Raw genomic sequence first — 26,571 nt, 5'->3', positions numbered from 1 at the left:
TTGTCATGGCGGCGGCTGGCAGTGTCTCCCTCCACCTTCCTGTTCTCTCAATTCTCTCTGTTAGTCTGAAAATCCTGGGTCCACTCCATTCTCACATTTCCCTTGGCACTCTGGTTTTCCAGACTCCTCCTAGGATTCCCTGGTAAGCTCTGCTCACTGCATTCTAGGGCCTTTCTATCTAACAGGTCAGTGGGCGCATTTGAAAACCCTGTGGTTTATACAGTCAGAGGGACATCACGACCACAGACCCACTTGTGGGTACCAGTCTCCTGAATTACTTATTACATTGCTAGGACAAAATACATGAAAAAGAAAACCAACTTAAAGAAGACAGGGTTTATGTGAACTCACAGCTTGAGGGTATGGTTCATCATGGTGGGGAGGGCACCTCAGCAAGTGTGTAAGGTGGCTTGTTGAATAAGGTCAGGAAGCAGAAGAGTGAATAGTGGTGCTCAGCTGACTGTCTCTTTTTCATTCTTCCCAGGACCTGAACCCATGGGATGGCTCTACCCATATTTAGGGCAGGTCTTCCTTCACTAGTTAAATATTTCTTGAAATTTTCTCAGACACATCCATAGGAGTGTTTCGATGATGCTCCTCAACAGAGTCAAGTTGATAAGATTAATCCTCCCAGGGTTCCTCCTTTTATCTCTTGAAAAACTGGTTATTCATGATCTTTATCTTGGCCTGGCCTAACCGGAAGCAGACATTAAACGCTGAGCTTTCTCATGATGTGGTCCTATCAAATGTCAATCCCGGAGGAAAGGAGGGAGGGAGAGGAACCTTGCTTCTTTCCAGCAGAGATGGCAAAAGTAATTCATCACAAAGGGTTGGAATGGAAACTGACTTTACTCTGTCATAAATGTAGACTGGACTTAACTGTGTCTTTGAAGGCCTAGGAAACCTATGTTGTCTCCTCTCTCTCTCTCTCTCTCTCTCTCTCTCTCTCTCTCTCTCTCTTTCTTTGTTGTTTTTTGTTTTTTGTTTTGTTTTGTTTTGGTTTTGATTTTCTGAGACAGAGTTTCTCTGTGTAGTCCTGGCTGTTCTGAAACCCCCTCTGTAGACCAGGCTGGCCTCGAACCCATTAGACAATATCATCAATAGTATGTAAAAGTTCTCTGACAGATACAAGATGGAAATGTCACTATGATTTTACCCTTTTATATAGTTTTGAGACACGTACTATAACAATGCACATAATTTTTAAAAATTATTTTTATTTCATGTGGCATTGGTGTTTTGCCTGCATATATATCTGTGTGAGGGTGTTGGATCACCTGGAACTGGAGTTACAGACAGTTGTGAGCTGCCATATGGTGCTGGGAATTGAACCTGGGTATTCTGGAAGAACAGTCAGTACTCTTAACCTCTGAGCCATATCTCCATCCCCCATATAATTCTTTACATGACAAGAAGTTTCCAAGTTGCCAATTAGCATTAAATAAAAAGATGTGGAAGCAAAAGTGTTGTAGGGTATTTGATTGCTCTCTGAGACTGGACTGTGTTAATAAAATCAACCTTGAATCGGGGTCAGAGCCAACAACTAGCTGACAGGAAGGAGAAGGGGGGACTTAGAGATCTGAGGTCTTTTTTTGTTTGTTTGTTTGTTTGTTTGTTTGTTTGTTTGTTTTTCGAGACAGGGTTTCTCTGTGTAGCTTTGCGCCTTTCCTGGAACTCACTCTGTAGACCAGGCTGGCCTCGAACTCACAGAGATCCGCCTGGCTCTGCCTCCCGAGTGCTGGGATTAAAGGCGTGCGCCACCATCGCCCGGCCTGAGGTCTTTTTGATTTGGGGCCGTGTGGAGAGAAGCTCTCTTGCTGGGTCTCCAGCCAAAAAGGAAGGTCAACTGGTTGCTTTTTGGCTTCTCTGATCTAGCAGGGTTTCACCCCAACATCTGACTCCTGAGTCTTTATTGGTAAATAGAACAACTTAGTTAAAAACAACACAAAAGCCCTTTGGTTTTACTCACTTGAGACGTTATTCAGTGGCTGTTTTTGTTTGCTGGGTATTGGTTTTGGGTGTTCTTTAAGGGGTAGGAGTATTAAGTCACTATTTGGATATTAAAGGAAATCTTTCTAAAGACTGTTTCAGGAACATCCAGATTACATTTTAAGGATGTTTGTTTGTTTTTTGAGACAGGGTTTCTCTGTGTATCTCTGGCTATCCTGGAACTCATTCTGTAGACCAGGCTGGCCTCGAACTCACAGAGATCCATCTGCCTCTGCCTCCCCAGTGCTGAGATTAAAGGCATGCACCATCATCACCCAGCTATCATGGATCTTTTTATTGTTTAGATTTATCTTATTTTTTGAGTGTTTTGCCTAAACATGTGAATCTTTACCACAAAAACGTCTGGTGCCTGAGGTGATTACTACCATGTGGGTGCTGGGAACTGAACCCAGGTCCTAGAAGAGCAATATGTGCTTCTCCAGCCCCAATCAATTTCCATATGTGGTTTAATTACACTGTTGAATGTTCTTTTCTTTTCTTTTTTTGAGACAGGGTTTCTCTGGGTAGCCCTGGATGTCCTGGAACTTGCTCTGTAGACCAGTCTGGCCTCAAACTCAGATATTCGCCTGCTTCTGTCTCCAGAATGCTGTGATTAAAGACATGTGCCACCATACCCAGTTCTTTTCTAAAGTTTTTATTCTTTATACATGTAAATGATGCCTGCATGTCTATGGACATGCACCATATGAGTCCCTAGTGCCTAGAGAGGCTTTAATTTGGCATCAGCCCCCTGAAGTGGAGTTCCAGATGTCTGTGTGATACTGTATACAATGTCTGTATTGGCAGATCATCAATGGTTACTTTTTGTAGGTTACACAACACACAACAATGTGGCCATCAAGTCTTTTCTAAGTAATAGAAAACTTCATGAAGCTAAGAGTCTTCTTAGAAATGTTCAAACAACATGACCAGTGAGATGTTTCAGTGGGTAGAGGTGCTTGCTGAGAGGCAGAACATCATAGTTCAACAATCTCCAGGACCTCCTTATCGAAGAGAGAGAACTGATTTCCCCACGTTGCCCTTTGACCCCCACATGCCCACCTCCCCACTCCAATAAATAAAGTGCAAGTAATTTTTTAAAGAAAGAAAACCACTTGTGTGCTGCGGACATTTCATACATACAGGCAAAACTCCGGGTATTTTTGCTTCAGTCAGCAAACACCCTTCCCAGCCAGAACCTTCATGTCTCCAGGAGTCAGATGAACCAGATGTGTGGCCGGTTTCTATTTCAATGCATGGAGGAAGTCCCGTGGTCTTTTAAGTGCAGCAGCGTAAGAAATAAACTTCAACTTCCTTCCCAGGGCATGCCAGCAAATCCCAGAGGGAGCCTTCTTCACAGAACACAGGACTTTTGTAGCTGGTCTGCAAAGGTCCTTAACCCCTTGACACAATTCCTCACCCTCTCTGGGTAGGCTCATGGGTGTGTCGCTGAGTTGCTCTCTAACCTTCTAGGAGTTTCGAAGGTGGTGGCTATCACAGCTTCCTCTTACTCCTTGGGGCTCCTCTTTTAAGTAATTGCAGTTACAGCAGCCATGGTATGTCACCCAAATCCACGACTAATATAAAAAAAATTGGTAAATAATACTAAAAATGTATATTTTCCCTTACTACAGAGTTTTTAAAAAGCAGAAAATAAATATTTAAATGTTTATCAAACAATAGTTTCATTGCCTTCAAATTAGTGTAATTTCATCCAAGAGCTAAAATGGCTTGATGGAGTACTTTTTAAAATTAATATTCTAAGCCAGGGCCAGTGCGATGTGCATGCCTTGCCTGTGATCCCAGCACTTGGAAGACAGAGGCAGAATGGAGTTCAAGATCAGCTTGGGCTAAATAGTGAGTTCCCAGGCAGCCTGGGCAACAAGGAGATCATATCTCTAGGGATAAACAAACAGGATATTGCACATGGTTATCTACTAATACTCTAAAGGAGGTCTTACAAACTGTTCTAAGATCCCAAATAGCCCTAAAATACTCCATCACTCTATATAATTGCACAGCATCTCAAGACAGTGAAAATAATTTTTAGGGAAATATATTACATGTAAAACGCTCTATTTTTAGCCAGGCCTGGTGGTGCATGCCTTTAATCCCAGAACTCCGGAGGCAGAGGCAGAAGAATCTCTGAGTTCGAGGCCAGTCTGGTCTACAGAGTGAGTTCCAGGACAGCCAGGGCTACACAGAGAAACCCTGCCTCAAAAAAAAAAAAAAAAAAAAAAAAACAAAGAAAAAAAAACAAAGAAAAAATAAAATGCTGAAAAGCAATTTTAAACTTTTATCAAATCTTTGAGAATCTGCAGAATGCTACAAATGTTCCTCACTACCACACACACACACACACACACACACACACACACACACTGAAGCTTGTCTAGGGATTGCATAATCAATCCCTAGACAATCCACAGTATGTCTATTGGATGTCTGCTGTCCCAGCAATGGCGGAAATAGATAAACGAGTATCTTTTTTTCCCCCATGGAGATGACATCAGAGGAAAGATAATGAACTGTTTATTTTTGGTTCATTTTTGAAATATTGGGGTTGAACCCCAGGGCTTCATGCATGCTAGGCAGATGATCTCCCTCTGACCTTGTACACAGCCCAATTTTTTGCTTTTTGAGATAGGGTTTTTGTAGCCCAGGTTGACCTTCCCACCTGTCATGTGGTCAAGAATTTAAGTTCCTGATTGTCCTGCCTCCACTTCCTGGTTGCTGGGATTACAGGCAAGGGGGAATCACAGTCATCTAGGGACTATGCTAAATTGGAAAAGTAATGAATACATTTTGGTTGGAAAGATGACTCAGTGCTTACGAGCCCTTGCTGCTTTTGCGGAAGACCAGAACTCAATTTCCTGTACCCTCGTAGCAGCTCACAGCCACCTGTAACTCCAGTGTGTGTGTGTGGGGGGGTCTCACACTTTCTTCTGACCTCCTCAGGCACCAGGCACACACGGGTGCACAGACAAACCACCAATACCCATTTTTATAAAAGACAAATGGTGCCGGGTGGTAGTGGCGGCCCACGCCTTTAATCCCAGCACTCGGGAGGGAGAGACAGAAGAGAGGCAGAGGCAGTGACCTCTGTGAGTTCAGGCCAGTCTGCTCTACCTAGTGAGTTCCAAGATAGCCAGGGCTCAGAGACCCTGTCTCAAAATAAACAAATAAATAAATAAAAAGACAAGATGCCAAAGCTATAAAACAACTTGAGGGCTGGAGAGATGGCTCAGAGGTTAAGAGCACAGGCTGCTCTTCCAAAGGTCCTGAGTTCAATTCCCAGCAATCATATGGTGGCTCACAACCATCTATAATGAGATCTGGTTCCCTCTTCTAGCCTGCAGGAATACACGCAGGCAGAACATTATATACATAATAAATGAATAAATCTTTTTAAAAAATTAAATAAATAAATAAAACAACTTAAAACCACTTACTTTGGGGCTGGAGAGATGGCTCAGCGGTTAAGAGCACTGGCTGCTCTTCCAGAAGTCCTGAGTTCAATTCCCAGCAACCACAGGGCGGCTCCCAACCATCTACAATGGGATGAGAAGCCCTCCTCTTCTCTCTGAGGCTCTCTTCTCTCATGCAAGCACTACACCCAAGTAGAGCACCCATATACATAAATAAATAAATCTTTAAAAAAAAAAAACATTTGCTTAAAGAAAATTGAAGAGGCACCTTAGGAAACAAAAGGATTCTCTGTCATGTTTGTCCCTTGTAAGTAGGGACAGAATTTCTAAACATCTGTGCAAAATGCACCAAGACTGACATGGCGAAGAGACAGCTGTGGTCCTTTCAGCTGTTGGGAGCTGTAAGGCACAGAACCACGAAGCTCTGCATACGATGGTCAACTCGCAGGCACAGGACACGGGGCGCCGCCTGCTCGCTCTCAGCTTGTTGCTGCTGGATACAGAATTCTGTGTCTGGAGGAGGCACAGTCAGGCTGAACTAACTCACCTGAAACTATGAAACTATTGTTTCCTTCCTTAAGCATTTTTGGAAATCTTTTATTGTTCTTTGAAGTTTTCCTCTGTGTGTTTTTCACAAGGAAGACGTGTTTCCTCATAAGATCTGTAGAGTTTCAGGAAGCTTAGTAATGCGGAGCACTCGGGTGTGGTGGCCGAGCCTGTGGTTCCGGTGCTTGGGAAGTAGAGACAGAGGAGCAGTGCAAGGCTACCCTGGGATACATGAGACTCCGCCTCAAAAACATAATGAATCAGTAACTTAAGGAAAAACTTGACTCTTAAAAATTTCTTCAGGGAGGCCAGGCGGTGGTGGCGCACGCCTTTAATACCAGCACTTGGGAGGCAGAGCCAGGGGATCTCTGTGAGTTCGAGGCCAGCCTGGTCTACACAGTGAGTTCCAGAACAGCCAAGGCAACACAGAGAAACCCTGTCTAGAATCACTTCTCCCAGCCCACCCACAAAAACCCAGACATGTACACAAGAGGCAAACAAAACGGAGGTCCTTTCAATCTTGAATTTGGCTTTTATTTTAAAATACATTTAGCATAGAACTGTCATCAAACAAAAAATAATATAACACAAAGAAATAGATTATTTTCAAATTCGTTTTAAGCTACCCAAAAAAATTAATAGGATAACAGACCCAAAGCATGGGACCCTCCTTATAATTCAACGCGCTAAGCAGACCTTTCGAGAAAGATGCGCTTCTGCAGGCTTCCAGGCTCCCAGCGTACCGATCACTTCCTAAGCACCCACTTTCTGCTCCTGGGAGCCAAGGGGCCCAAATTGGTTTGCTTACATTGATCAGATTCCGTTTGGGTAAAAATTACCAGGCCCCTCAATTTTCAATCAGGATTATAAAAATATGAGCTCAAATACTTATGTTGTCCAAAATAGAAACATTTTCCTTCTGAATAATCAGAGGTATTGCACTAAAGTATTAACTCCATACCTGATGCTCATTTATATGGAAAGTTAATTCTCTTCTTTATGAAAAGGTCACTATAAATAAATGTAATGTTAACCTAATTACAATCACACTTCAAAATATAAAGGCAGACAGAAAAAAATAGTTTACTATTACACTAAAGTTTTCCACTGTAAAAATAATAAGTTGGGAAAATAATAGAATCTAAACTACTGATATTTCACATTTGGATTTTTATCATCTACCGTGGGTTGCTAAAGAGAGGGTATTCAAAGTAAACAGCGGGAAACCCAATCCTTGCCAAATAATTTAGAAAAATGGCTTCTTTACATAGAAACGGTGTACATTGTCTCATCTATAAATTTCACTTGCATTTCCACTCACAGGAAATATTTACCTGTATTATAAACAATCAAGATATATATTGTTCCTATAACTTGCAACACGCAGAAAAATACCTACAAAAGTGGAAATACGTATCCATTTAACTTTCCAATAAATTAGTGAGAAAATTTAGCTATTCCACATTTCTTCTTTTAAAAAAACACTGAAGAGTTATGGGTCATTTACTTCTATCTGTTAGTTTGATATATATTTTTAAAATATTTGCCTGATTATGTAGCTTAAGATAGAATTAGAGTCTTACTTTTACATCACAGTATACATGGTGTCTCTGAATTCAGCAAAAGAAAGGCACAGTTAGCAAGCAATAAAATCCGGTACCTGAATTCTTAAACTGATGACCAAAACAGTTGAGGGAAAAAAAAGTACATTCAACACAGTGTACAGAACTTTGAAAAAAAGAAAGAAAGAAATCCAAAAAACAAATTTTCCCGAAAACTTGGTCCATTAAAATGCCTCCCATGTTCAACATCATGGATAACATGGAAGGGGATGGCAGTGTAAAAGAGGCGGTAAATCAGTATGTGGTAGCATATGGATTCTGTCTGGTAGTTATCAATTCAACTAGGAAATGGCTCCCATAGGAAATAAACGGTAAACCCATTTGTTAATAACAACGTGCCTGCATTAATCCCCAAAATGTGGGCACAACTGCATACTGTTATTGATTTTTCAACACACCCCACAGTTCTTAGGTAAATAATTATATATATATAATACATACTAGATACACATTTGCACACTGCATACCTTAATATATATTATATATAACTACAATTTGTAACAGCACAGAACTCTCCAAACATTTTGTGAACATTCTAAATGGCCGTATCACTTCTCAGTGCTGAAAGAGCTCAGCCCACCCAAAACGTCTAGATGTGCAAAGGTAAAATGCACTGGCTGCAGAACTTCAATTCTTGCAAAAGCCTCTGACCCGAGTTTTACCTGGAGAATAGTTTTAGATATAACTGGTAACCTCCTTTCTTATAATAAACAACACTTCTCCATCAAGAGATACCAATGAAGGAAAATACGTAAGGAACCAAACACGTGATGGAGAAACCAACCATCCCATAGGTGATATACCGATACGGTAGCTCCACTTCCATGTGCTGCCTCGCTTGGCGGATATCATCACACGGAATACTGAAGAGTTTACAGGCTAAAGGAATGGTGATCTTCTTCATTATATCCCTCACGATCAGTACAAATATCATTCCTATGGCGACCCGTAATATGGCTTTTCCAAACAGAGTTGCGGTGAAGGGGGGGCTGGCTAAGGGAAATGTGTGTGGAGAAGGGTCTAATAATAGACCCAGGTTATAAGCAGCATGAGAGCCACACGCAATTCCAGCACCACTGCCCAGAATCTCAGCCGTGTCTCCTCGGGATGTGCTCCAGGTGTCAAGAGTGAAGGAAAAGATGCCCAGAGCTAAGTGAAGCCCGATGATGATGAGCGGAGCATATTTGTAAGTTTGGTTGAAGTTGTCAATCAGGTCCACAAGTGGGTAGAAGATAACTAAGATTAAAATGGTATAGAGGAACCCAGCAATAACGTCCTGGAAAAGATAAAAGTACAGTTAGTATAATGCTATTTTGGGTGTTTAACTTTAAAATAAACCTTACAAACCAACCACGGCATAGTACTAGAACTTGGGCTGGGATGTAGCCCCGTCGGTAGAGTGTTTGCTTGGCATGCATGAAGCCTAGGCTTGATCCCCAGCACTGCAAAAATCAGGCAGAGTAGTGTACACCCATAATCCCAGCACTTAGGAAGCAGAGGCAGGAGATCAGAAGTTCTTTTTCCCTTTTTTGCTCTAGTTCTAATCACTGATATCCATGGAATCAGATTTATTTACTTAGTTCGTTTTGTTTTTGCTGTTTCAGACAGGATTTCTCTGTGTAGCTCTGGCTGTCCTGGAACTCATTCTGTAGACCAGGCTGGCCTCGAACTCACAGAGATCCGTCTGCCTCTGCCTCCGGAGTGCTGAGATTAAAGGCGTGCACTAGCACAACCTGGCCAATAAAAAGGATTTGTTAATAAAAGACGGTTTTTCTAGTTCTCCTCTTTCATTAACTACATGTACGATGTATGTATGTTTATAGTCAGGTTCTGAACAATATGTTGGCTATTGTGATGTTTACATGCAGAAGGAAGACTATATTTATTACTCAAAGAAATGATGCTGTGTGCTGTCGTGAAGTTTATGTTTTGGGGGGAAGACTGGAAATAACAATATTAGTAAGAAAAAGTAAATATTACAGTTTTAGATAGCTATAAGTGATGTTAAGACTAGAATCAAAGTCTTCTGTCACAATGGATTTGTGTGTGTTTTCCTGTTTTCTTTAAACTGTGAATTGGAGGCTGGTTTAGGCTACATAGAGAATTCTAGGCCACTCAAGAGCACCACAGCAAGACTCTGTATCAAAAAAACAAACAGGTTTAAAACAAAGGGCTGGAGAGATGGCTCAGTGGTCTAGAGCACTTGCTGCTCTTCCAGAAGACCCAGGTTCAGTTCCCAGCACCACCCCCCACACAAATACACCTTTACCAAAACAAAAAAAAAAAAAAAAAAAAAAAACGTGTATTAAGAAATCGAGGCCGGGTGGTAGTGGCGCACGCCTTTAATCCCAGCACTCGGGAGGCAGAGCCAGGAGGATCTCTGTGAGGTCGAGGCCAGCCTGGACTACCAAGTGAGCCCCAGGAAAGGCACAAAGCTACATAGAGAAACCCTGTCTCGAAAAACCAAAAAAAAAAAAAAAGAAAAAGAAAAAGAAATCGAATTTTGAAAGCTATGTTTTGTAATAACTGAAAAAAAACAGATATACTAATCTTTTTGAGGACTAGGAAAGACAGTTGGGGAAATAGATATTAAAAACAAAGTGTTTGCTCTTTGAGTTATATCGATAACAAAGTATGTCAGGTGCTGAATGAAGTATGTCTTACAAATTATTTCTCGAACATTACTAGAGTGCCCTTAATGCTAGTGAAGACAGCAGCCTAGGGTTGTATATGAGTATCTGAGAGCAGTCTGTGGGGTACACTCTACCTACAGTCCGTACTAGTTTCATAGTTAACAGTGAAGACACCAATTGTTATAAAAAATAATTCAAAACACAATAACTATTTTAAACACTAACATATATGAGAAGTACAAATTGAAGAAATATTATCAGATTCATAATGTTACAGAACTGGGCCAGGCATAGTAGTGCATGTCTATAATTCCAGCACTCAGAAGGCAGAGGCAGGAGCATCACAGGTCAAAACCAACTTAAGCTACGTGGAACCTTGTCTCAAAAACAAAATGCCAACTGCTGAATATCATCAAGCAATATATTATTGACTGGTAGTGACAGTCATAGTTACTGCACAGAATTATTACCTGCAATACTTGAAAGCTATACCTGACATTACTATGGAAAGGAAAACTGGCAGGCATGGTGGTAGACACCTTTAGTGTCCACCCACTAAGCCGTCTTGCTGGTCCCTGTAGCTACTCTTCTTTATATGTATGTGTGTGTGTGTGTTTGCATGAGTTCATGTGCACCACACACATGGAGGAGGAGCCCTTGGAGATCATTAGAGGGCAACAGAACCCTGTGGAACTGGGGTTAGACACTTGTGAGTAGATATGTGGGTGCTGGGAATTGAATAATGGAGCCCCACCCTGCAGCTATTTTTAATAAGACAAGTTATATGTTCTTTGGGGGCAAACTGGTCATTGAGTAATTAAACAATCAGGGGTGCCTGGCATGATAGCACAGGAACACAATTCCAACTGCTTGGGGGACTAAGTAAGCTAAGGCAGGAGGACTGACTGTTCAAGGCAGCTGCAGCTACAGGAGTTCAAGGTCAGCCTGGACAACTTGTCTGTGACGCTGTCTCAAAAAAAAAAAAAAAAAAAAAAAAGGTCTTGGCATGTAGCTAGCCTGGCTACATGTGAGGTCCCTAGGTTTAATCCTTGGTGCTGAAATACGTAAAAACAAAACAACATAAAAATCAAATACATAAAGAGTTAGGTCTGCCAATTCAGGAATTGAAAAGTGGACATGGCTCAGCAGTTAAAAGAATGCACTGCGTTTGCTGAGGACCCCGGTTCAGTTCCTAGCCCATGCAGGGGGTCTCATAACTGCCTGCAGCTCCAGCTCCAGGGGTCTAATGTCTCTGGTCTCTGCAGGCTCCTGCAGTCATGTGCACACACATGCCCTCCACATACACATAATTAAAAAAATAGTAAATCTTAAAAAAGATAAAACTAATGGCAATATTGTTTTTACTCCAGATGATTCAAGAATAGATGTAATCTGGTATATAAAGAGTACACTGGACTCAACAGAAATGTTCAATCAATCACTAAACATTTTTGTTTTTGAGACAGGGTCTCCTCATATAGCCCTGGTTGGCCTGTAACTCACAATGCAGACCCAGGATGGTCACAGAGATCTTCCTGTCTCTATCTCTTGAGTGCTAGGATTAAAGATGTATGCATGGCTATATTTTCAATTTTAAAGAACAGTATTTTTGAGATCATATATTCAATAATCAGATATTTATTCCTCTTGGAATGATAATAAATTTAGAGAGAAAAGTAAACTTTCCCTAAGAAATATTAGCAATTTACTTTCTTCACTAAAAAAAAAAAAAAAAAAAAAAAAAAAAAAAAAAAAAATGTGACCAGGGCTGGAGATATGCTTTGTTCGTAGAGTACTTGATGGGTATGTCCAAGACCCTCAGTTCAATTCTCAGTACAACAAAAAGATTAAAAACACTCTAAATATCAGGTAATCCCAGCACTGGGGAGGCGGAGGCAGGTGGATCTCTGTGAGTTCTACAGACAACCAAGGCTACATACACAAAGAAACCCTATCTCAAAAAACAAAAAACAAAACAAAGTGTAGTCTGATTATAAAATAGGTAGAGTAGGGAGAATACCAATATTTCTACAGCCATGAAATAAGCTACAGAGATCTTGCTACAAGCAGAACACTGTCAGAACACAGACCAACAATGGAGTCATGTGAGAATTCTACGTGCTTGTGAGAAAACAAGTCTTGTGACCTCAGTTCCTTCAAAACACCGAATAGTTCTTGGAATGTGTTCGCGCTCCTCCCAGGTGTAGTGGATAGAGAGTTGACTTCAGCTGTTGTTATTCATGTGCCTCTAAGGAGAGACAGGTTTTTGACACAAGTAGCTTGTCCTTGTTGCTTATATACAGTGTGGACTCCCAAACATGTTACTCAGGTGACCTTTCCTAACCCTCTGGTGCTCCCTCTGAATAAAGTTGGCTACTTCATGAGACTTTTGTCTGCCTCTTTTTTTTTTTTTTTTTTTTTTTTTTGAGGGTGGCGGGTTTCTGTGTAACAATCCTGGCTGTCCTGAAACTCGCTTTGTAGACCAGGCTGACCTCAAACTCAGATCCTCTGCCTCTCAAGTGCTGGGATTAAAGGCGTGAGCCCAGCCAGGCTCATCTGCCTCAATTTTAGGCCCCACTCCCCCAGGTTCATGACACCAACTAGAGCTGTAAATGGAACATTCTAAAAATAACAAGAAAAAAAATCAGTATAACTCATCAGAAAATGTATGATTTCATAAATTAGTTCACTTTTGCCATCTTTTTATTTGATCCTCCATTTACAAGCTAATATGCAATAAATCCCTAGAATGTCTTATTCGATCCTGAGGGTGGAGAGACAAACACACTGACATGATCTAAAGAACTGACAGTCCACTGTGGGGCGGCTGAAAGGCAGAAGTCCAGCTCAGGGCGAAGGGGAGAAGAGGCGCCTGACCGCTCTTGAGAAAGAGAAGGGACAGGTATGAAAGGCTTTGAGGAACATCTACAGAGAGCGGAGCACATGAGACAGCGAAGCAGGCAGGAGACAAGCGAGGCATCCCACCAAGGGTTCCGCATGCCTGAAGCTTCTGAAGCATGCTCAGCATTGCAGGGAAAAGCGAAATACAAGGTCTGACATATCAGCACGCCACAGGTCCTTATGCTGATAGTTTTACAAAATGAGGACTACTTACAAACTGTATTGTCTCATTCCGACTTTGTCAGAAATGTTTTCTCCTGCCTATCTATCAAAAGTAGCTCACTCATCAAGAGCCAAGGTTCCATTAATCCCCGTCTTGTAAAAATTTCATGTAAATCTTTTAATCTCCCACAGCCAGTAAAACTCTTGTTTACACAAAGCCCTTCCCCCATTCCTGGAACTTGCTGGCCTGGAGGGCCTGACTCCTTCCCCCATTTCCTTTGAACCAGTGTTGAGATCAGCCCATCCCGAAAGACAGAGATGGTGCCCCAGCCAGTGGAGGGGAGACACAGCCACACTTGGGTCAGAATAAAAACCTAGTGAACTCTCAATAGCTGGTCTGGGTTCTGACACACTCTTTTTACAGAAAGACATTGCCATGCCAAGGTACTCTTGCTCTGTCCGTGTGTTCCTTTGTACGACCACCGGTCATATCATCATTGGTCTTCAGTTTGCAAAGTTTTCTTCTGCCAGGGTCAGAAAAGAACAACTATTAAGGACAGCCTGTTTTCTTACCAGGATGGAGTGCATTCCCATGTAGACTCTGCTCAGGCAAACCAGAGAACTCCAGCAGGGAATGAGAATCAGCCCGTACAGAAGAGGGTACTAAAGGAGAGAGAGAAAATGAAGTTAAGACAGATACAAACAAGCAAATAATAATAATAATAAAAAACACCACCATGCTATAAAACCCTATCAATACTGGAGGCTTTCTACCCCCCCCCCCCCTTGTCGTTCCCAGTGCCTAAGGAGGCTTGGCCCACGGCAGACTGACAAAATGCTTCTGCAAGGATGGCTGAGCCAATGAAGTCAATGACAGGTCCCCTTGTCCCATCCCTCTTGGTGGGAAGTGGCTCATCCTGGTTAACTAACTGTCCAGACCTGGTTGCCGCCCGTGCTCCAGGAGGACAGGTAGGAGACACTTTGAACACTACCCGAATCTGGTCTACATAAGCACCCTGACTTCCCTGGGAGGAAGACTGGCACTCTCAATCTCTCCCACCCAGGAGTGGCTGCCATTTGCAAGCTGCAGTGTGGTGTTTTCCCTCCCCAATTAGTTTCGACTTCTGTGCTCTCCACTACATTTCAAATGGCAATCCCATTGAGGGAAATGTTGGTGGGAATCGAGCGTGGTGACACAAGCCTGTGATTTCAGCACCGGTTTGAGGCCAACCTGGTGGTCTACATGGTGAGTTGCAGACCAGCCAGTGCTGTGGGATGTTCTGTATGGCAAATGTGTTGCTAATTAGTCAATAAATAAAACACTGATTGCCCATTGGCTAGGCAGGAAGTGTAGGAGGGACAAGGAGGAGAATAAAGCTAGGAAGTGGAAGGCTGAGTCAGAGAGACACTGCCAGCCGCCATGATGAGAAACAGCATGTGAAGATGCCAGTAAGCCACGAGCCATGTGTCAAGGTACAGATTTATGGAAATGGATTAATTTAAGATATAAGAACAGTTAGCAAGAAGCCTGCCACGACCATACAGTTTGTAAGCAATATAAGTCTCTGTGTTTACTTGGTCAGGTTTGAGTGGCTGTGGGACTGGCAGGTGAAAGACATTTGTCCTGACTGTGGGCCAGGCAGGAAAACTCTAGCTACAAGCCAGGGCTGGCTACATGGCGAGCAGGCCGCTCTTGGAATCAGCTGGCTGTGGGAAGGAAAACGGGATGACGGGGAGCAGAGTTAACCCGGGAAGAGCGTAATTGGGCAGTGTGTGTGTGTGCCCCCTGACTTCGAGTTCCTCAATGAAACTGAAGACAAACAGTGGTTGGAGGAGCAGAGTGCAAAGGGGTTCAATGCCCAAACCAAAAGGCTGAGGCAGGAGGGTTGCTCAAGTTTGAAGCTAGCCTGGGCTACATAGTGAGATGCTGTCTTTAAAAAGGGCTGAGGGGGAGGGGGGATGACCAAAGTACAAATTAGTAAGTCCCTTACATTATTTCCAAGTGCACACGGATGTGTGCCCAACAGATTCTATGACACCCTAAACAATTTTTCTTACGGGGCTAGGGATGGACCCCAGGGCCTCGGCCGAGCCAGGGCACGTACCCCACCACACCTGGCTCTCCCAGATGCATTTGTTGGTTGGTTGGTTTTGTTTTCTTGAGACAGGGTCTCATGCAGCCCAGGCTGGTCTCAAACTCACTGTGGACGGACCGATAATGGGTACTGGGATTACAGGCGTGAGCCGCCAGCCTGGTTTAGGGCCTTTTCATCTCACAACACTGTTAACTTTTTCATTGCACGACCTTGATAACAAGGAAACCCAAGTGAACGTTTCCTTCAGTTACTCTACAAAATGGTCTTCTTCAGCCGGACACGCTTTCCTGGCTGCTTATCACACATGATCAGAACTGTCTGGTACACTGTGGCGCCTTCCATGGGAGGGAGCGAAAAGAGCCAGTAAAACGACTTGCAATTAAAGCAATTTCAAAAACTGTCTCTAAAAATACTTCTTTTTTTTGAGACACCAGAGATTGAACCAACGGCTGGGTGCCAGGGAGCGTTCTATCGATGAATTACACTCCAACCCTTTTAAATACAATTTAATTTGTTCAGAATAATTGCAGTATGGGACAAAGACAGACAGCAGGGGGGGAAAAATCAGTTTTGAGTTTTGGTAAGTACACAGCCTATCACACAGCAGGGCAACGGTGGCTCACCAAGGACAGATTTCTCTTGTTCTTGTATTCTGCTAATGAAGTGAAAGTTGTAGTCTGTGTGGGAAGCATGTCAGTATGGGAGAGACCATACACAATATACGCATTCACAGACAATGACTGGGCAATTCTCGGAGTCTACACTAAGGACAGAAATGTGGGTAAGGACTCACTTATCAAAACTGTCACAAGATGATTTACACCACACCATGCTGCGGAGTTGGTGGACACAGAGGAGCTCATTATCTTTGTCTGTATGTGGGAACAGTGTCAACAGCACTCACTGGTCACAGACACAGACCTACTGCCTGCCATTTACAAAATGCACTTACTGGAAGTCTCAAAATGTGAACGACGAAAATCAACTTAAATTGTATTGGACGAGAAAAAGCAGCTATAGCAAAGTCCCAGAGTATCCCAGAGAACCCTTGCTCAGAAGGGATATCAGCTGTATGCACAGCCATGTCCCACATAAATGCTGCATTTTCTTTTTTTCCTGAGACAGGCTTCTGGGCTCTCAAGTCCACGAGGCAGAGGAAGGCTTCTGAGTTTGCCTCTTCCCAGGTGCAGGGACCAGCTTCCATGTCCTTACCCGCCCAGGTGCAAGCTGACACGGGGAAGAGAGGGCTACCTTACAGGTAAGGAGTTTTTACAGGGCTGTGAGCTAGACTGACTGCGTCTGTTTCTTCAGCTGTGGGACCCTGGGGTGGCCACAGCATATTCTTCCATCTCAGGCTCCTCCTGTCTAAATGGAGGGAACTAATATTTAGGACAGAAATAAGCCTACCGTGTAAAAATCATCTTTGAGGAATATAAAAATATTTTATTTGGGAAGCTGGTGCAGGAGGATTGCACAAAGTAAGTCTGGGCTAGAGGAAGTAAATTAGCAAGAAAAGGCCTTAAAATAAAAAAAGAGGGGGGGGGAGAGGCCACAGGTATATCAGTGGTAAAGCGCTTGCCTGGCACATGGGAGGCCTGGTTCATTCTATAGCACTGTGTAGGAATTAAACAGTTTCGTGACATGCTTCAGTCATGGTTCTCCAGAGAAACAACCTATAGAACATGTCTATACATTACAATATAGAAAGAAATTTACATTGAGGAGCTAGCTCAAGCCACTGTGGAGTCTCACAAGTCCAGATCCAAGGAAGAACTGAGATGTGGCTCAAATTTGAAGGAATCTGGTAGCAAAATTCTCTCTTACAGGGCAAGCCCGACTTCCTGAGTTCAAAACCTGGAACCTACAGATGGAGAGAACTGACTCCCACCAAGTTATTCTCTGATTTCCACAGACACACATTAATACACACACACACACACACACACACACACACACACACACACACACACACACACCAACAAATAAATAAATTAATAGATAAATATACTTGAAAATTTTTTTAGCTAGGTGTACTGGCATATGCCTTTAATCCCAGCACTTAGGAGACAAAGGCAATTGGATCTCTGTGAGTTTGAGGCCAGCTTGGTCTACACAGTGAGTACCAGGACAGGCAAAGTTATTTAGAAAGAGCCTGTCTCAAAAGCAAACAAACAAACAAACCAACAAAAACCCCACAAAAAAACCAAAATAACAACAACAATAATAAATTTAAAAATAAAAATAAGCTAGGCAGTGGTGGTATGTGCCTTTAATTCCAGCACTCAAGAGAGAGAGGCAGGCAGATCTCTAGGTTTGAAGCCAGCCTGGTCTATAGAGTGAGTTCTAGGACACCCAGAGCTACACAGAGAAACACTGCCTTAAAAAAATAAAAAAATTAAAAATAAATAAATAAATAAATAAATAAAAATACCTGGGCATTGGTGGTGCACACCTTTAATTCCAGCATTTGGGAGGCAGAGGGAGGCGAATCTCTGTGAGTTTGAGGCCAGCCTGGGCTACAGAGTGAGTGTCAGGACAGCCAGGACTGTTTATATGGAGAAACTCTGTCAAAATAAGTAAATAAAATAAGAATTTTAAAAAATCAGTCTTGCTGGGCGGTGGTGGCACACGCCTTTAATCCCAGCACTCAGGGAGGCAGAGGCAGGCGGATCTCTGTGAGTTCAAGGCCAGCCTGGGCTACAGAGTGAGTTCTAAGACAGGCTCCAAAAGCTGCACAGAAAAACCCTGTCTCGAAAAACCAAAAAAAAAAAAAAAGCCAGTCTTTTGCCAGCCCCATCACAAAATGTAATCTGAAACTGGGTATGGTGGTGCCCACCTTTAACCCTAGCTCTCAGAAAGCAGAGGCAGGTGGGTCTCTGTAAGTTTGAGGTCAGCCTGGGCTACAAAGTGAGCCTTGTCAGAAAATAAAATAATAATAATAATAATAATAATAATAAATAATAATAATAAAAAGTAACCTGCTTTAGTGAAAGTTTACTGGAAATTAAAACATTAATTTTATCTAAAAGTGTACCTTTACAGAAGCATCTAGATCACTGGTCAAAAATCTGTACATGGTGGTGTAGCAAAATGACATAGGAAACTAAGCATCACCCATTCTATGGAACAAAAGCAGTAAGCACGACATATAATGTGGTCTTAATGATATTAAATATAGAATCATGAACTTGATATACAATATGGTCCCAACCGCTTCCAAATCCTAAGGAAACAGGCATGCCGGCAGTCAGCCATCTTTTCTTAGCCTCTGCAAGCCTGTGAGTCTCAGCGCTTGTGCTGAATTTACCCATGCTCCTGGCTCCTCCAGAACGTACCTCTCTTGCTTTCACTTCTGGCTTTGTCTGTGGCGTATTCTTTTCATGGTACCATCTTGACTAACTGTGCCCTGCACACCAACGGTGTGGCCCTACAGGCATGCTCACGCCACTCCCCTGACCATCAATATTTGAGTCTAGTGTGGACGCTTGGCCCTGACTAGGTGGAGCTAGCGACTGGAGAGTCTGCAGTCTGGCAGAACTTGTAAATAATGTAGAGCTGGATGAGGCGGACACATGCAAGTCCAGGCACAGAGGAGCGGACAGGGGCAGGAGGGAAGGTGTAGAGTGAGCTCTGAGGCAGAGTCTCGTTCCACAGCCTGGCCTCAACCTCTCAAGTGGCCCAGGAGCACTTCCTGGATCTTGGTTTCTATAAAATCAACTTCCTCCTTTTGCTTAACCTAGTCCAGATGCATTTGTTATGAGAACCCTGCATATACATGCATGCACACACCTAGTTACACCCCCTCCCCCCCTCTCTCTTTAGAAAGGTACTCCCCTTATGCACCCCTGGTTGGCCTGAAACGAGCTATATAATCTAGGCTGGCCTCAGATACACAGAGATCAGCCTGTTTCTGCCTTCCGAGTGTTGGGATTAAGGAAGTGTACCACCACGTCTACCTCATCTTAGATATTTCTAAGATAGCTTTTTCAAAGAGACTTTACTTATTTTATGTGTGAGAGAATTTGTTTGTGTGGGGACAAGTGCCTATACATGCATATGGAGAGCAGAAGAGGGTGTCATTAATCTCTACCACTCTCTGCCTATTCTTTGAGGCAGGGTCTCTCCCTGAACATGGGGCTCATGTTTTTCTCAGCCAAGGTGGAAGTCAGCAAGCCTTAGCAATTCTGTCTGTGCTCCCGCCAGGAGTTTGGGGTTACAGGCATGCGCAGGATGCCCAGCCTGGTGTGCGTGCTAGGATCCAAACTGTGCTCTTCATGATTATAATGCAAGTGCTCGTAAATGCTGAGCCATTTCTGCAACTCCCTAAGATATCTTCTTATCTCTCAGACAGCCACTTAAGAGTCTTTTTTTTTCTTTATCCACTCTTTAAATGTTGGTCTCTCTCTCTCTCTCTCTCTCTCTCTCTCTCTCTCTCTCTCTCTCTCTCTCTCGGCATGGATGTGTGCATATGCATCTGCATGGGGAAACCCAGAGGACAACCATGGACGTTGGTGGTTTTCGGGACAACCATCTATGTTTTGTTGAGATACTGTTCTCACTGGCCTGTCACTAGTGCACCAAGGGGCTTACAGGCTAGCCAGGGGGGTCTAGAGATCTACTTGCCTGTCTTCCTGGTGTTGAGATTATTGCTTGTGCTGAATTTACCCAACATGCCCGGCAGAGTGTTTATTTTTTAAGATGTATTTCTTAATTATATGCCCGCCTGAAAGGATTTGCACCTGAATGCAGGTACTCTTGGGAGCCAGAAGAGGGAGCCAGATTCCCCCAGAGCTGGAGTTACACTGGAGAAGCTGGGATAAGTTGGGTCCTCTGCAAGAGCAGTATGAGCTCTTGATGGCTGGACTGTTTTTCCATCTGGCTTTTGACACACACTTTACAGAGTCCTTAAATATTGGTGTCTTAAAAGGTATTTGGTTGGACCCTGCATTCTTCTCATTGTGTGTCCTTTCAGGACAATATTCCACTCACGTGATTCTACCTGCCAGTTAAGTGCTGGCACCAAATCTGTGCACATCTTTCACGGACAGAACTGCCTCTTTGATCACTGTGTTTGAACACTGTGGCTGTGTTAAAGATGTCAAAGACTCCAGCTCCTTGGTGACAGCTGTCCTCTCCTCAATACGAGATGTTTCTGTTGTTGTGGTGTTTTGTTGTTATTGTTGTTGTGGGCTTTTTGGGGTGTGATCAGTTCCTATAAGTTTTAGCTACAGACAGAAACATTTTGAGATTCATACAATTTTCATGTCATAAAATATGCTTTTGGCTCCTTCTGAATTCATTTTTTTTGGGGGGGGGTTTCAAGACAGGGTTTCTCTGCATAGCTTTGAGCCTTTCTTGGAACTCACTCTGTAGCCCAGACTGGCCTTGAACTCACAGAGATCCGCTTGCCTCTGCCTCTGAGTGCTAGGATTAAAGGCTGCGCCACCACCGCCCGGATTTCCTTCTTAATTCTTTAAACACATAAAATCCGTTCATACTTCACAGGACATTAAAAAAAAAAACAACCACCAGACAGCAGAACTGGGGTACAGTACAAGTTCAAGCTTAGCACGTGAGGCCCTGGGTTCAATTTCCAATACCATCAAAGCCAAAATAAAACAGAGCAAAGCCGGGCAGCAGGCCACTGTTTGCTAGGAAGAACTGACAGCAAGACAGATTCCTATCATCTCTCCCTGGAGCTGGTAAAACAACCAGCTGAGCTGCTTTCCCTGTCCCCAGTGATCTAGAACTTTCCCTGGGCTAGAGACAGAAGATTCTTCCCAAAATACCAACCTACTCCACTTGATACAACAATCATATTTGTTGTCTCCCAAACCTGTGTGCAGAACCTGCCATACTGCATAGAAGTGATGACAAATTGATAAGTTTTTATTTGTTAAATCGAGCATTATCTTGATTAGAGCTCTTTCTTGAACAGGAGAATAAATATATATAATTATAATGAAAGAAATATACTTGTCATTACTCAGTTGACATGATTTCCTCTGTAATGAACACATGGGAATGTCTGTACAAATTATTAAATTAATGGAAAGTTCAGTAAGGACACTGTAGCTGAGTCTAATGTATAATATAATCTCTTACATTTTTATATCATTCATGATAGTAACAAAAATGTGGCCGGGTGGTGGTGGCACATGCCTTTAATCCCAGCACTGGGAGGCAGTGAGTTCAAGGCCAGCCTGGGCTACAGAGTGAGTTCCAGGAAAGGCTCCAAAGCTACACAGAGAAACAAAACAAAAAAGTGAAGAACTAGAAGTAAATCTCAATTTTGGGGGGAACTATTAAAAAAACAAGTAATGAGTATATCTGCCTTATTCATAGCTCATCATAGCTCAGATTCACTAGTGTAACGCTATCAATAGTCTTCAACTTACAATTTCATTGCAACTTCAATAAAGTTCAACATTTTGGGGGGCAATTCTTTAAAATATATACTGAGAGTTGGGTATGGTGGTACCGACCTGTAATTGAAGGGACTTGGGAGGGTGAGACAGGATTCCAAGTTGGAGACCAGCCTGAGCTACAGAGTGAGTTCAAGGCTAACTGGGCAACTTAGCAAGATCCTGCCTCAAAATGGAAAGGGATTAGACCTAAAACACACACACACACACACACACACACACACACACACACTCACACAAGCAACACTAAATAGACGCAGCCAAAAGCCCCGGTTTCAACACTCAGTACCATGAAACAAACAAAATAAATGGAAAGCAAAGATTCAAATTAGCCATGACAAACTCAAAAGTAGACCGATAAGATACTTCACTTGAATTGGTATCAAGATATGGTCAAAAAGAATAGAAGGAAGTAAGATAAAGGGGCTGATAACGAAGTAGACAAATGCACCAGTTGTATAGAACAGAGAAGCCAGAATCAAAACCGCACACATCAAGGAACTTGATTAGCAATGGATGTGGCATTACAAATCGATGAAAAAAAGATAAGCTACTCAAAATCGATACTAGGGCAGTTAATTATCTATGTGGAAGAAATTACAGCAGATTCATTTCTCAAATAAAACCAATCAAAGATAAATTAAATAGCTCAATTCCTAGTACCAAAAATAACAATAATGATGGTGATTTTAGTTATATATATACATATACAAATATATACATATTTGATTTTTCGAGACAGGGTTTCTCTGTGTAACAGTCCTAGCTGTCCTGGGACCTGCTTTGTAAACCAGGCTGGCCTCGAACTCACAGAGTGAGTGCTGGGATTAAAGGTATGTGCCACCATCACCCTGCACTTTTCCATATTTTTATTATGTTTATCAATGGGGAGGGGAGGAAATGTTAAAAGCATGTATGGAGGTCATAGGCTCTCTCCTTCCACCATACGGGCCCTGGGAACAAATTCAGGTCATCAGGTTTGTCGGTGAGTGCCTTTACCCAACAGGTTAAGATAGTAGGGCCATGAGTTCCAGGCCAGCCTGAGCTATACTGCAAGACCTTGTCTTAAAACAACAACAACAACAACAACAATAATAATAATAATAATAATAATAATAATAATAATAAATATCCAGGCACAGTGGTGTGTACCCCATGTCCCAGTTACTGAGGAAGCTCAAGTCTAGTTCAGAGTCAGCCTGAGAAACAGCAAGATCCCATCTCAAAACCAAAACAAACCCCAATAAAACAGACCAAGGAAACGAAAATAGACATCCATACAAAAACTTGTATAAAAATTATTAGAAGCAGCATTCCTCAAAGCAACCAAAAATGGCGCTGGAGAGATGACTGAGCAGTTAAGAGCATTTATGGCTCTATCAGAGGACCCGGGTTTGGATCCCAGCACCTTTATCATAATGGTTCACAGAGGACGACAATTCCAACTCCAAGGGATCTCATGGCCCTTTCTGACTACCAGGGGCACCTGCATACACACATGTACACACATACACACACACACATACACAAAATAAAATAAATCATTAAAAAAATAAAATAAAAATAAACCCACCCAAATATAGTGACACATGCCTGTCTGTAATCACAGCATTTGGAGGCTAATATAAGAAGATTATAGGTTTAGGATGACCTCCTCTATACTGAGTTCCAGGCCAGTCAGGCTACGTAATCAATCAATCAATCAATCAGTGAACAAACAAATCTGAATGGCCTCCAACTGATGAAAGAATAAGTAAAACATGCATTGAATGAAACATTATTCACTAATAAAAAAGAACTCCTGCATACATGCCACAATATGAACTTTAAAAAGCTGCTGGGATGCTGGGCAGCAACGGCGCATGCCTTTAGTCCCAGCACTCGAGAGGCAGAGCTAGGCAGATCTCCGTGAGTTCGAGGCCAGCTTGATCTACAGAGCGAAATCCAGGACAGGCACCAAAACTACACGGAGAAACTCTGTCTCGAGAAAAAAAAGAAAAAGAAAAAAGAAAAGCTGCTGGGGAGGTGAATGTATACTCATGTATGAAACTGTTAAAAGAATCTTAAGAATGCTAAGTGAAAAAAGTCAGTCACAACACGCTACATAGCGCATATTTCCACCAGTATGAAATGCTCACAACAGGAAAATCTATAGACATACAGCGGGATGGTAGTTGCCTAGAGCTGTTTGAGACTAGCTGATTTCTATAACCCTGTCCAACTGCACTCGGGAAACAGAGACAGGCAGATCTCTGAGTTGGAGGCCAGCCAGAGCCACAGCGAGACCCTGCCTAAAAACAAACAAATACACACTAGACTATAAGCTTAGCCTGATTATTCAAATGGCCTTGATTGAAAGCTATATCCCATAAACAATTCAGCAGTACTATTTTCAGACTTCCTGTTAGCATGTGTCCTGAATAACTGAAGAGCAAAACCCAACACCTCTCTCTCTCTCTCTCTCTCTCTCTCTCTCTCTCTCTCTCTCTCTCTCTCTCTCTCTCAGCAGTATTAGCAGCAAAAGTACTCAGGGAGGAGGCAGTAAAAAGTCCCCTGATCACTAAGACAAACAGTAGCATACATATACATAGTAAACAGCATGCCAAACACATTGCCAATCTTGCTGTCTGGAATATTTAGATCCGATGGGGATTCTTAGATATTTTTTTTCCACCCAGAACAGGCAGCAATGCTTTGCAGTCTCAATGTGACTAAGGATCACCAGGGAGGGGTTAAGTAGGAAAGAACTTTCTATGTTAGGCTTTCCTCCTCCATCCGTCATTCTTCCTGGGTGCATGCCTGATTTCTGTTACTATAAAAGAGATGCTCTGCACAGTAGAGGGAGGCGGGGATTTCAGATAAGATTTACTCATACTGAAACTCAGCGTGGGCAAAGCAGGCCTATAAGGAGTTTTACAATATAGTGGGCATTTCCCAATTTCGTGTGATGAAAGGTTAAAAGAGGAAATGAATTTCCCCAGAGTCTCCTGAACTGTGTACTTTATTCTTAAGAGATTTGTCAGAAAGACTAACAAACAATACAATTTAAGGTAGATAATGGAGGGCCAGTAGTCTATTATTTTGCTTCCATGTGAAAGATTAGATTTTTAGACTCAAATATCACTTGCACACCCTAGGGAGCTCAAGATGAGGAAGCCAAAGGAAGCAGGCAAAATAAAAATGACTACCGTTAAAAAACTCCTTGATGGCCAAGTTGCTCCCGCTGTCTGTCATATACGATTATAATCAATCCAACTCCTCTGGCTGCGAAACGGTGCATGGTTACTGTTACCGCCACAGAAACAGTGTGGCAACTAACAACCGGCTCTCCAGATCCGAGAGAGAAGTGAAGTCTGTGTCTCAACAAACCAGCAACCAATCCTTTAAAAAACAAACTCACCAAGACTCTGCTCCATTCCCTTTTGGCTTTTCTTTAACTCTCGTGCTTGACTGCTGGAATGTGCCTGTGTCGGAATTACATTACTGTTCTGTAAACACTGTCTAAGTAAGTTAACGACTTTACATCTGAAACACCATGTTTTGCAGCGAGACTGGGTCTTGGTTACCAAGTGTTTCATTTTAAGAAAAAGGCATCACTATTACGCACCAGACGAACTAAGTTTAAAAACTCAGTCCAAGCTCAAGGAAATGCACAACACGGAAAGTGTTTCCTTGTTTGGGGGGTTGGGGGTGGGGGAGGCTAAGAAACTATATTTAACTGTATTAATACGGTTTAGTGGTCAAGTCCCTAGATTTCCGCCATCACTTAATTTTCTAGAACTCTGACAGGGCCTGCTTGTGGGTACTGTGCGAACCCGTGGGTTGGGGTTTAGGACTGAGAGAGGCAAATTAAAACAAGTGCAGAGAGCACTGGGAACTGGTCTGAGCCGAGGGGCGCAGCGTACCTGCCAGCGGCCGTAGGTGAGCAGGACCATGGCGATGGGGATGGCGGTGCCGGACATGGCATGCGTGGAGGGCATGCTGTACTCTGAGTTGTAGAAGATCTCCAGCTTGACGACGGGCGGCGAGGCCGGCCGCGGCCAGCGGATGATGTCCTTGGTGCACTGGCCCAGGTACATGACCAGCACCCAGATGATCACCAGCCTCCGGCCCACAAAGGGATCGAGGTTCCAGATCCAGAAGGGGAAGAAGAAGATGTAGAAGAGCTCGTTGCCCAGCTCGGTGCCGAAGCAGAACAGGTAGTAGAGCGGCCAGTTGCTCACCCTGGTCAGCTCGCCCTCCTCACCCGTCAGCGAGTTGCGGCGCAGCGAGCCCGCGCGGCGGGGCCCGGCTGGGCCCGGCTCGGCAGGCAGCCCGTTGCGTACGCCGTTGGGGGCGCCACGGCAGTCGGGCTTGGCGGGGCCGGGGCTGCACTCCGCGCCCGGCTGCTGTCCCCGTCGCCGAGGGTTCCCCGCGGCCCCGCGAGCCTCGCTCTCCCCATCCTCGCCCTCCGCGGGGCTGCCGAGCGGCGCCTCCACCCCACACAGTCGCTGGAAGCTCGCCACCCGCTGCGGCTCCTGCAGACGGACAGCCAGCAGCGCCAGCCGCTGCCCCAGGGACATGGTCGCGGGCCACTAGGGAAATTGCTCGGGACACGCGCTCCCCGCCAGTCACAGCCGCCACGGCTCCTAGCGCGACTCGCTCGAGGCTGCCGGCGACCGCGCCAACAGGCCGCAGCGGCCGCCGCGCGCGCCCTGCGCCCCGCGCGCCCCTCCCCTGGCGCGCTCCCCGCCCCCGCGCGTTCACGGAGGCCCGCGCCGCGCCGCGCC

General features: G+C 43.6%; 1 protein-coding gene across 1 annotated transcript; it reads right to left on the bottom strand.

Moving 5' to 3' along the window:
* Positions 1–6,472: 6,472 nt before the first annotated feature.
* On the bottom strand, positions 6,473–26,502 carry Sgpp1 (sphingosine-1-phosphate phosphatase 1). Its single transcript, XM_052739575.1, has 3 exons — positions 25,708–26,502; positions 13,855–13,944; positions 6,473–8,861 (listed from the first exon to the last, which is right to left on the bottom strand). The coding sequence occupies exons 1-3, from the start codon at positions 26,362–26,364 to the stop codon at positions 8,310–8,312; spliced, it is 1,299 nt and encodes a 432-aa protein (XP_052595535.1). The 5' UTR covers positions 26,365–26,502; the 3' UTR covers positions 6,473–8,309.
* Positions 26,503–26,571: the final 69 nt, after the last annotated feature.

The sequence above is a fragment of the Peromyscus californicus genome, unplaced genomic scaffold (assembly GCF_007827085.1).
Source record: "Peromyscus californicus insignis strain IS unplaced genomic scaffold, ASM782708v3 Scaffold_15__1_contigs__length_86483966, whole genome shotgun sequence".
Taxonomy (NCBI): Eukaryota; Metazoa; Chordata; class Mammalia; order Rodentia; family Cricetidae; genus Peromyscus; species Peromyscus californicus.
The sequence above is the reverse complement of the archived record's forward strand: the minus strand, read 5'-3'. Positions and strand labels throughout refer to the sequence as shown.

Coding starts and splice junctions, on each gene's coding strand:
- Sgpp1 (XM_052739575.1), bottom strand. CDS start 26,364: ATGTCCCTGGGGCAGCGGCTGGCGCTGCTGGCTGTCCGTCTGCAGGAG. Junction 13,945..25,707: donor TCACCTACGGCCGCTGGCAG/GTACGCTGCGCC, acceptor TCTCTCCTTTAG/TACCCTCTTCTGTACGGGCT. Junction 8,862..13,854: donor TGGGAATGCACTCCATCCTG/GTAAGAAAACAG, acceptor TATCTTTTCCAG/GACGTTATTGCTGGGTTCCT.